At 43.1% G+C, this 11,382-nt stretch overlaps 1 protein-coding gene across 2 annotated transcripts; it reads left to right on the forward strand.

Moving 5' to 3' along the window:
* The first annotated feature begins 3 nt into the window (after positions 1-3).
* On the forward strand, positions 4-11,277 carry NSRP1 (nuclear speckle splicing regulatory protein 1). 2 transcript variants are annotated; one of them, XM_042879621.1, is made up of 7 exons: positions 4-229; positions 1,090-1,177; positions 6,343-6,399; positions 6,523-6,654; positions 7,106-7,313; positions 7,959-8,067; positions 9,659-11,277. In XM_042879621.1, exons 1-7 carry the CDS (start codon positions 210-212, stop codon positions 10,686-10,688), a joined length of 1,644 nt encoding a protein of 547 aa, XP_042735555.1. In that variant the 5' UTR covers positions 4-209; the 3' UTR covers positions 10,689-11,277. The 2 variants fall into 2 exon arrangements, with proteins under 2 accessions (XP_042735555.1, XP_042735556.1); XM_042879622.1 differs by having other exon boundaries at positions 4-226.
* The last annotated feature ends 105 nt before the right edge of the window (positions 11,278-11,382 follow it).

Raw genomic sequence — 11,382 nt, forward strand, 5'->3', positions numbered from 1 at the left:
GGCATTTTCGCCACTCGCCATTCCGCTGTTACAAAATTCATCTCCTACCTCTGTCCCTTCCCGCTCGCTCCCCGCGACCCTTCTGGAGCAAAAAACGAGATCGGCGCGGCGGGAGCGCCCAGAGAGAGGGAAGTGGAAAGCAGCAGAGACAGGAGGAATCTGCGGCCGCGGAGCAGCAGGCGGCTGTGCCCAGCGGCTGCCGGGACAAGATGGCGGCGCTAAGCAAGCAGTGAGTGCGGGCCGCGGCGGGGTGGCGGTAACCGAGGGGCGCCACGGGGTCGCCGCCGAGGATGGGCACGAGCCGGGTCCCGCCCCACCTCCGGCCGGGGCTGGCGCTACCGGAGCGCTCGGTCGTCCCAATCGGTGTTTGTTGGCGGGCAGTGGCCTCGCCGCGTTGGCCTGAACGTAAAACTCGTAAAATTGTGTTCGTTATAAAGTAAAAAAAACCACAAAAATTACACGTGGGAAGGGGCGGGGGGCGGCTGCGACGGCGCTGAGGGGACTTTTTAACTCCAACGAAGCAGAATCCCTTCAGGATTCGCACAGAAACCGCCATGCTCCCGGCGCGGCCCAACCGCCACCTCAGAACTGGGCCGTGAGCTGGATGCAGGGCCTGGCTGATTGTTTGCCTTGTGATGTGATGTGAGCTGGATGCAGGGCCTGGCTGATTGTTTGCCTTGTGATGTGATGTGAGCTGGCTGATTGCCCCAGCTCCACCTGTACGTTGGTAGTGCACGTTGCTGTCCAAAAGTGTGTCTACAGAGCATTGGGTGTGGGTCGGTCCTTTGCGAGTTAAAATCGTTTCTTCTTTCCCTGAGGAAGGAAGAAAGAAAAATCATTTAAGAAGGTATTTGTGGCCTAATTTAGGAAGATGGGTAGTTTTATCCCTAAACTTTGTGTGGAAAAAGGCTGATGGTGGCAGTGGGAGAAGCTGGCAGGCTGTGCTGCCATCAGCACTGCCCTGAGCTGTGCTCTATACATTATAGGGCTGCTCATCTTCTGTTTCTAGAGTTGTAAATAGCAGAGCTCTGTTTTGAAACCTGCTATGTGTACATAGCATGAAAATTAATTTTTAGCGTTCTTCCCTAGGTATGGGCTTATTATGCCCAAGAAATTGCAGCAGAAGAATCTGGCTTCCAACAAGCTCTCAGTGTTTGCAGATGACTCTGATGATGAGGTCAGTTCAACAGTTTTCTTCTGATACTTGTACTGTATTCTGTAAGTGATTTGCTTACTGCCCTAATGTACACATCTGCTCATGGCCATGGTACTGAGAGACAATCATTTGGGTGTGGATGATACGTAGCTCTCAAAGCACTCAATTCTGCTAATAAGAGATAACACTGTGTACAGGATTTCGGTGACCACACGCTTTGTTGGTGCTCGGAGATGTATGACTCCACTGCATGACATTCATAGTGTTCTTTTATGTAGTCTTTATTTGCTTTTAAGGTGTTAGAATGAAAATACTAACTTCCTGCTTGTTCCAGTAGAGGGGGCTGCACTCTAAAAATTACACTTCAGGATGGAGTGCTGCGTGGGGTGCACCCAAGAACTGGCTCAGCATTTAGGCTGTTTGGGTGCTTACAGATAGCCCTGTTCTTAACCAGAAGTTTTGAAGAATTTAAAGGCAGTAGCTTTGTAGTCTATGGGTAAAGGGTAGGAACTCAGAGCTGTGGAGGTGACTTGTCTCTATATGGATAAGTGCTAAGGTTGCAACTTCTTTCTCTGTTTCTGGAGATGAGGTTGCAGTTTACTGGCTAGTATCAATCAGAAATTGTCTGTGATAGTTTGATCATAATGTCATTACGTGCGTGTTATACTTTATTTTTTACCCAAAGCCCAGAAAACATTGTTTTGATTGTGTAGTTGCAAAGAACAGTGGTAATTAAGCATCAAATAATATTTGTCAGTTGCTAATTCCTATAACCAAACATTGTAAATGTTTTTTAATGAACTGGTGGCTCTTACGTTTTGTGACAATAAGCCCAAATCTAACAATGGCCAACCTCTGGGAGAGGCTGAATCCCATCTGCTGCTGCTGAGGGCGTTGGAGCTGCCTTTGTACAGTGCATGAGAGGGCTGAGGGCGTCCCAGTGATATCCAGTCAGCCTCGAATGTGAAACTGCAGCTTATAGGAAGTGCAGAGGATGTGAACATGTCTGACGTGCCATCTCTCACCTCACCTAGCTGCATCCTCAGCACCGTGTGGAGGTGTTCCTCTGCTTCAGCTCATAGCTGCCAGCTTGGCTCTAAGGAGAGGCTTTCCTCTGAGCACAGCTGATAGGGACGATAGGATGCACTGCACTCCAGGGCAGCAGTAGTTTCCTTTCTGTGGCAGTTTGGGATTTGGTGTCTTTCTCTACATCCAGGAATGGACTCTGTGTTTTCCAGAGCCCAAGAATGAGCTTCAGATGATGGGTTGTTGTCATTATACCTCAGATGGTAGGGCTGGAAACCCTCCTGGCTGGGGGGTGACTTGTTTTTCACTTCTGTGTTTTCTCTTCTTAATTTTCGGAGTAAAATAATGAATGATAACAATTACAATAACAGTAATAGTAACAGTGTATGGTGCTGCCAGCTAACTTGTATGTAACAGATCAAGTATTTTTTCTGTCAGAAAAGCTGACATTCGCTACCAGTCTGTTATAAAGACTGTTAAAAGTTGTCCTGTGCATTGGTGTGGTACATCCCCAGCAAAATGTAATAATCTCATAACTGCCTTTATCAAAAAAGGATCACTTTTTAAAAAAAAGCAAAATTACTTTATTAGTTCAATAATAATTTCGGAGCTTTCAAGATAAGGAGCTGCATTTGGGAGGGGTTTCATTTCCTGTCTGCTGGCTTATCACTCAGAACTACATCTCAAACGTCTGGAGATTATGTATTTTTAACTGAACTCTAATAAAGTTTGTGCTGGGAAATCTGCACACCTGACTTGGGCTGTGATTATATATGAGATACCAAACTTTTGCCTCCTTTTTTTTAATGCTATGTGTGTATTTTATTAAGGCTTTGCCTGTACCTTTGCTGCAGGAGTTTAAAATGTGACTGTGGCAAAGTACATCAGTGGGCGTTAGCCAGCAATGAAGATGTTCTTGAGTTAGTTCATAGCAAGCAGAACATCTTGGATGGAAATCTTCTTGAGATGTTTTTCATCAGTGTTGAATGGGACAACCGAAGCAGGTGGTTGCAGTTCTTCCTGGCTGCCCTGGTTCTGAGTTATTTGCCTTCATAAGCAGGGGTTGTTACTGTCTTTAGATATGGAGGGAAGGTGGTCATCCTGCGGAGAGCCTTTAGTGGAGAGCAGGTGATGCATCAGCAAAGGGAGATGTGAGAAATGAGCTTTCATTGTGGTTTGCTGCTGCCTGTGGTCTGTTCATTTTCTCCACAAACATCACCCCCTTGTTCACATGCTGTATCTCATATTACCCCCTTATTCACGTTGTGTCTCAAGAAGCAGTGTGTCACTTCCCCCTGTGCGCTGCTCTGCGTTCTGTTCTTCATTTACCATTTAGTTGGGAGTATCTCTGGAAGTTGAGACTCATTTTGCAGCATTAAAATGTCTGTTTATTGAACTAGAATTATCTGCACCGTACCAAACAACCTTCAGAACTGATCTGTTGCTTCAGGATGGCAGTGTAGATAAAAACCAAAATGCACACAGACTGCAGTGGGTGCTCAGTGCAGGGGGACACGGTGGTGGCAGTGGGAATGTTCTGTGAGTGTTGGCTGGTGAGGGCCTGGCTTGTTTTAGTGACCCCCCAAAAGAAAGGAGGAGCAAACATAAAGAAACTGGAACTGAAAAGAAAACTGCATTGGGTTGTAAACCCATTTTTGTTCTTGCTTACAGTTCCTTTCCAAAAAAGCCCAAAAATGCAATGTCTGGAAAAAAAAAAGTGCTGAGTAGTGATAAGGACTGGGGTTCATGCAGCACAAGAGCAAACAGACTGAGGGGCTGTGGCAGAGATCCCTGAGCAAAGTGGAGAAGTGAGTGTGGAGGAAGCACGGAAAAGCAAAAATGATTCAGAGAAAGTAAAGCAGGTTTGCTGTTTCTCATAATATGAGCAGCAGAACGTATGATGGAATGAACTGGTTTCATGGAAACAAAAGGAAGTTGTTTTTGTCCACACAGTGTGTGATGCAGTTGTGGAACCCATCGCCACGGGATGCTGCGGTGTGGCCAGAGCTATAAATGGGCTCAGAAATGGATGAGTCAAACAAAGGGATGCTCGTGGTGTCCAGCAGTGGCCCAGGTGCATCCTCCTGTGCGGGAAATCTTCTGCTGCGGGTTGCTGGAAGCTGGGAGTGTGTGCCAAGGAGATTGACTGCCATATGGACTTATTTTTCATGTTCTTTTTTCTCTAAGAAATGGGAGAGAACAGTGAGAGTGCTCATAGACCGAGGCCCTTTGTTCTATTTGTTGTCTTTTTGTTCCCATCAGAGCTTTCTGCCCTGGCCTTGTAGGGCAGGTAGACTTCAGAGTCTCGTTTTGAAGTTTGTTTGTTTTGCATGTGTGCTTTTACAGGAGAGGGTTAAAGTATCTTTTCCTTCCAGCAGATATTAAAACTACAAGCTTTGTGCTTTGGAAGAATAGCTTGAGTGCAGTACGAGTGTGAGACAGATCGCTGAGCTTATAGGCCTTTAATAAATGGGCAGTTGATAAGTAAAAACAATACAAAAGAACAGGAAGTTCTCATCTATCAGAGCTCAGGGCACAACAGGAAATTGTCAGCCATAAACCTTTAGGGAAGGTGTTTGTTGTAAACTTGCTGCCATTCGAGGCAAACATATCGCAGGTGGGCTTCCTTACAGGCGTGTGTGCAATAATGAGATTGTCTGTTACTGCTGCCTTTGTGTCTGCAGATCAACTCGTTCATCTCACGTGGGCAGACAGGGAAAACAGTCTATGCAATATTTCTGGTCACCAGATATTTTGGTGTTCTGTAAATACAGCTGCAGGGTCTATTCTGTCTTCATTGGAGTCTGTGCTTTCTGTTGTCTGCGTGCAGAGACTCCTTAGGGCTCAGTACTGTCCTGTGCTGCCAATGTGAGCATCCCAGAACCATTGGAGAGCAGGGGCTGGAGCTGGGTGAGCATCACGCTCCCATCTGCCCCAAACCTTCATGGCAGACACAAGGAAACAAGCCCTTTCATTTATAGTGAATGTAGTTAATAAACAGCACTGCCTACTGGTTGAGGAAAGATGTGCGGGCCAGTTCAGCACTAATTAAAAGGCAAAACTGACTAAAACTCAGGGTTGGTTTGTTCATGTGTTTATAGAAAGTATGGTGATGAGAAAACGTTTTTAGTAGCAAATATGTTTTTTTTCCTTAGGGAGGATTAATACTGCTGTTTTCCAGCATATTAATGCTGAGCAGCTAAACGTGAGTGCTTGAAGTACGTGCTGCTCCCATCAGCAGCATTCTTGCTGTTAAAAATACCGAACTAATGATACTGATCAACTCAGAGTCTTGCCAAATCCTTTCGGGTGTTTGGTTCTTGCTCTGAATGCTGTTCTCATTCTGTTGTCAGTAAGAATGCCTGCTCAGCACTGCTGCTTCTCTGAGCCAATATGTGCAAGTGTGTTCTGAGCAGCACTGAACTGTCACAGACTATTGGAAATACAATTATAACATCACTGAGAAGATCCATCCTTCTGTATTCTGCAGTATAAATATGTGAGAACATTAAAATGATTTTGATACATAAATTGGCAGGAGGGTGTATCTCCAAGTTTGGTTCATTTGGTTGGGGGGGGGGGTTCTGTGTTTTACTTTTATTCTAGCAACGACTAAAAGAAGTTTAGGGTTGATGAGAATGTGTAGGGCAATCATCCTGCCTTAGGAATTTGTTTCAGCATTGGCTGTAGCTGGCCTTGGCCAGAAGTCTGGCTGCTGATGTGCCAGCTCCTTACACCACCAGGCTGACCTGTGCTGCTGTGGGGGACAGGTCGTCTTCCTGAGTTTTTTGGTGGTGGTTGGAGAATGGTGTTGGGACAGAAGAGTTTCCACAGATCTCTGGGTGTTTCTTAACTGAGACCGCTTGTTTTGTGAAATGACATCAAATTGTTTGTGGCTTTTGAGGCAAACTGGTCATTAAAGCTGTGTTCTTAAATCCATCACCACTTTTATGCAAGACCTGTGTGTTGAAGTGCTGCAGTACTTTGCCCAGGAAAGAGGCAGATCCATTGTGTGCAAGTGAATGAATTTCTAGTTGTTCTTGCTTGCAGACAAATAGTATTGAAGTGAGAGACTCCCTAATAGAAAGAAACTGCTTATATATAGTTGTGAGCTGTGTCAATGTGATTAATTTTATTTCTGCAATCTTTTCTTCTTGCAGCCATCCGTTGGTGAAAGTCTTCAGAAAGAGGCATTGAAGAAGCAGGCAATGAAGCAGGTGAGGTGCAACGAAGGATCTTCGTGCCTGTGGCAGATTAGGAAATTACTGCCTTTAATTTCATGCTTCATTCTTGTGTCAGTTCCCACCCCATGTGTTTTGTTTTGTTTTGTCTTGATATAGACAAAATTGGAAATTCAGAAGGCTTTGTCAGAAGATGCTACAGTATATGAATATGACAGTATCTATGATGAGATGCAGCAGAAGAAGAAAGAAAGTAGTGCCAGACTGTTATCAGGGAGAGACGAAAAAAAGGTCAGTGCTGGAAAATATGTCCTCTGTGTCTGAGCTCTGTCTTATCTGTGCTTGGAGTAACTTTAACTGCTTAACTTTTAAGCTTTGCTGAATGGATTCTGTAATGGGGCATACGAGTTTTGTGCTCAAATGCTGTTACCTAAGGTAGTAATGTGCAGCAACTGTGGTAGAATTCAGTCAGTCAGATACTTCAGAGTCCTTGATCCAGTGGTCCTCTGGAAGCAGACTGTAAGTTTCCCACCTTGCTTGCAATATATGGCATATTTTTCTGTATTTGTTAATCTCCCTAAAAGGGAGTTACAGTTTATGTAAGATTGTTGTCAGCGTAAGAATGTGTTAGACTAGTTTCTGTTAGAAACTCCCTTCAACATCTCCAGCAGTCCCAAATTGTGTTTTCTTAGTGACCTTAATTATCTCTCAGCATCATACCTTTTTTTACTTTCTCTTTTAGCCCAGATACATCCACAATATCCTCAAAGCAGCTGAGATTAGGAAGAAGGAACAAGAAAAAAGAATGGAAAGAAAAATTCAGAAAGAGCGTGAAATGGAGGGAGGAGAATTTGCTGACAAAGAGGCTTTTGTGACTTCAGCCTATAAGAAGAAGCTGCAAGAGAGGGCTGAGGAGGAGGAAAGAGAAAGAAGAGAGGCAGCTCTGGAGGGTGAGACTAACACTGAAGCAGCAGAATTCCACCTAGAAGAAGTATGACCTTGTAATGACAGACAGTACTGTCATCCAGTCTTTCTGTGAGCCTTGGTACGGTTTAAATATCAAAGAGGAGCAGATGGCAGATACTGAATTGGATCCTACTTCCCATCTGTTATTTTGCCTTGTACAGGCTACTGAAGGAACACGGGAAGCTCCTCCATTTGTGTTTTGGGGTTTTAATTTTTGAGAAAGTGTCAGTTTTTGAAGGAAGACTTGTAAGCCTGGGGTACAGTGATGCTCACACTCTCTAACTTCACATATTATGTAGGATCTATTGAACAGTCATTGAAATAGGACTTAGAATGCATAGTGGAATAACAAACAAGGTAGAATTGGTTGAGGTGTAACCTTGCATTTTCAGCATCTAGAATAAGATAATTCAGGTTGGAGTGGACCTCTGAAGGCCGTCTGTTTCAGTCTGCTGTTTCAAGCATGGCCTACAGTGAAGTCAGATCACTTTGTTCAGAGCTCATTCCAGTTCAGGCTAAAAACCTCTTGGGATGAAGATAGCATTCTTGTTGCTGTCTTTACCAGTTGTGAGTTGTGTCTCGTGAGTATTTACAGCACAGTAAATCTAGCCTTGCTTTTTTCCCCTTAGCATACCTGGATGTGACCAAACAGAAGGACCTCAGTGGGTTCTACAGACATCTCTTAAACCAGAGGGTAGGGGAAGAAGAGGTGCCAAAGTGCAGCTTCCGTGAAGCCAGGTATGATGCGGTTCGGAAGGGCTTCAGATATAAAACAGCTTCTGCTTGGATGTGGTTCCAGACTTATGGAAATACTGCAAGAATTAGACAGGGAATGCTATAACACACTGGTTGGGTGATTAGTTGGTACAGATGCTTAATTGAGTTATTTGGAAAATGTCCAGTGATCATCAGTGGTATAGATGATAAGACAAAAAAACTTGCAGGACAAGTTAAAGTGTCAGCAGACTGTCATGCTTGTAATAGTTCATATTATTCTTGCCTGTATTTACTTTGGTTTGCATAATATTTTGCAATCTGCATTAAATTGCTTGTGTTGGATCACAAGGAAGGCAAAAGGTAACATAATGGGCAGAGAAGCAAGTCAAAGAGAAATGACTTTGGTAGTAACATCTGGAAAAAACATGGAACAATGACTTTATACTCATTCCACATTTGCAGGTTCATGAAAAATAAACAAATTCAGTGCTAATGCTGTGGTAAAAGGAAATGAATCAAATAAACTGTGAATGTTCAGATGGAGAATTTTAAGATCTTAATATATACACAGTCCAAGGCAAAGTAATGAGATGAGGCTGAGTTATTTATGTAGCTGAGATGGTGAAATCCTGTCCTGTAGATGAATATGTTGAAGGGGATATGTGTTCATTATATGCAACAAATGACCATTTGTAACAGTTAATTCAGGTTAAAATTCATTTGGGATGGTCTGCAGACCTCAGTCTCACTGAGTGTTTGCTATCACAAAGAAAATGCAGCTTTCATAAAAGCAGTACTGAATCTGAGAGTGGGTTAGAAAGAAAGTCCTTACCTGAAGAATGTGCTCACAGTTAAGTTACTTGGCTATGTGAAATAAAGGAATTGTAGGTTGTTTGGTATAAGGATATGCCACACATTGGAAATAATAGGTGGTGTGCTGATCCATCAGAATTTACCACAGATTGTTATTGTAGCTGGTTAGGAGAGCTTGTGTGTAATGGAACATGTATTTCCTTACCAGTCAGGAAAGTGTGACTGAGCATAACCTGTTCTGCCTAGTGCCAAAATTTGTCTTTAATGGATCATCTTTTTTATGTACAAATCTGTGAGCTGCTAAAAGGAACTGATTTTTGTTAAGCTGCAAGAATGACATCTTCAGAACTACTGGATTAAAAATCTACTTACGGAAGCTATGTTCCTGCCTCTATCATTGAAACATCCAACCTGCTTCTTCTCTGACTATCTGATAAGAATAAGGGAAAAAATACAGAGGAAAAAATGTGTCGCTTGCCAGAAAGCTCAAACAAGAATGCAAATCTCTGTTCTGTTCCTTAGATAGAGACTGCAGATATTAACCTTACTCACTCTTTTAGATAAATCCATCAGCTAGCGTTCACCAATGAACTAGATGCAGATCTCTAATAGAAATGGTTTATGCTAGATTCCTGGAACCTGAGCACCAAATAGATATGCTGCCATAGACTTTTTCAGCTGCATCTTTTGTTTACAGTCCTGTTGAAGTCCTGATTGGAAGTCAACCTATAGAGAAGTCTGAGATTTCTGGCTGTGTAATGTTTTTTTTTTCTCTTCTTTTTTAACATAAAAAATGTAGGATAAAGGAAGATAAATCTGACAGTTGTTATGATGAATCCAGCCAAAGGAGCAAAGGCCCATATGAAAGACAAAGGCTCAAACCTTCTGTTAAAGAAGAAGATAATCCAGATGCTGATACTGACTTAGAAAGTGATAGTAATGATGAGAAGAGACATAAATCTGTTAAAGTGAGTTTGAAAAAGAAGAAAAGGAGAGCCTCCTCTGAGAGCAGCGAGGAGGAGACTAAACATCACAAGAGCCAGAGGCATTCCAGGTCACCGAGTTCGTCCAGTGCGGAGGAAGAGCTGCGCACAAAAGACCAGACAAACCATGTTACAAAGAAGGGAGAGGGCAGACCAAGCAGAAAGGGCTGTGATGAACAATACAGGGGAAAAGACTATCAGAGAAGTAGGACCCATGAAAAGGATCACCAGAGGGAAAAGGAAGAGCGACACAGATATGGGGATCACACTGGTAAAGACTATTACAGGAGAAGGGAAGAGCAAGATGATAAACAAAGGGAGAAGGAAAGAAAAGAGAGGGAGGGGCATGGTAGAGAATGGAGGAAGGCAAAGGAGAGAGAGGAGAAGTGTTCAGAAAAGGAACGAGAAAAAGAAAGAATAAGAAGTGGTAAAGATAGATCCAGTGACAGAGAGAAGGAGAGAGGAGAGAAATGCAGAGAGAAGGAAGATCGTTCAAAGGAGAGGAGAGAGAAAGCTAGTAATGATGAAAAATACAGGGACAGGAGGGAAAGCAGTCCTGCAGCTTTAGAAAAAGATGACACTGATCTGGAAAAGGAGAGAAAGGGAAGAGAGAGAGAGGTGGATGAGAAGAAAAGCTCCAGCTCTGGGAATTTGTCTGGGCAGAAACGTAAGGATGGAGAAGGGGAGAAAGAGGAGAAAGAACAGACACAAAAACCAGCTGAGAGCATGAGCAAATTTGCCAAACGGAGCAATGAAGAGACTGTCATGTCAGCAAGGGACCGGTACTTGGCAAGGCAGATGGCACGTGTTGGTGCTAAATCTTACATTGAGAAAGAAGAAGATTAATGTCACTGTAGTGGACAAAAACTCTTGGTTTCTCAACCAAGAGGAAAATCCGCTGCTTCATGGACATTTGTACAGAAGAGTTTCCTATTTATTTTTAGGTTTCATAAATTACATTTTATGTGCTATAGTAGAACATCTTTTGAAGTGGATTAATGGATCACTTGATGCACACCCTCCATCAGTTTGTGCAGTCAAAGTATTAAATTTGTCTAAATCAGTCCAGCTTTATCTTCAGTATTTTTCATCTGAAGATTCTGGGGAGTTATAGGAATATTGAACAGCTCAGGTGAGAATGCTCCCACAGGCAGCTCCTACCCTCTGCAGTTGGATCAGAATGAACTCCTAAGCTCTTAATGCTGTGAGAGTTTCAGGCCTTACCAAGAGTTATCAGTGCCCAGCAATGCTCTCAAAAATCATAAACACCTGTAAAAGAGGGGAAAATGGCAACGGAACAGCCTGGAAAACAATCCCTGTATGTAACGTGGTGTTTTGTAAGCTAATGCATATTGACATATGGATTTTGTAAATACATTTGGGTTTAGTTTTAGGGACCTGATGTACAGAAATAAAGTGCAAGGTACATACTGTGTCCAACGTGTGGGTCATTTTGAATGCTGTTATATAGGTAATAATGTCATCTTTTTTGTGTGTGTGAAATAAGGTATTTCAGTCTTTTCTCATGTATTGCATTCGT

Source organism: Lagopus leucura, unplaced genomic scaffold (genome assembly GCF_019238085.1).
Source record: "Lagopus leucura isolate 7727_CA_CO unplaced genomic scaffold, USGS_WTPT01 Super-Scaffold_100024, whole genome shotgun sequence".
Lineage (NCBI taxonomy): Eukaryota > Metazoa > Chordata > Aves > Galliformes > Phasianidae > Lagopus > Lagopus leucura.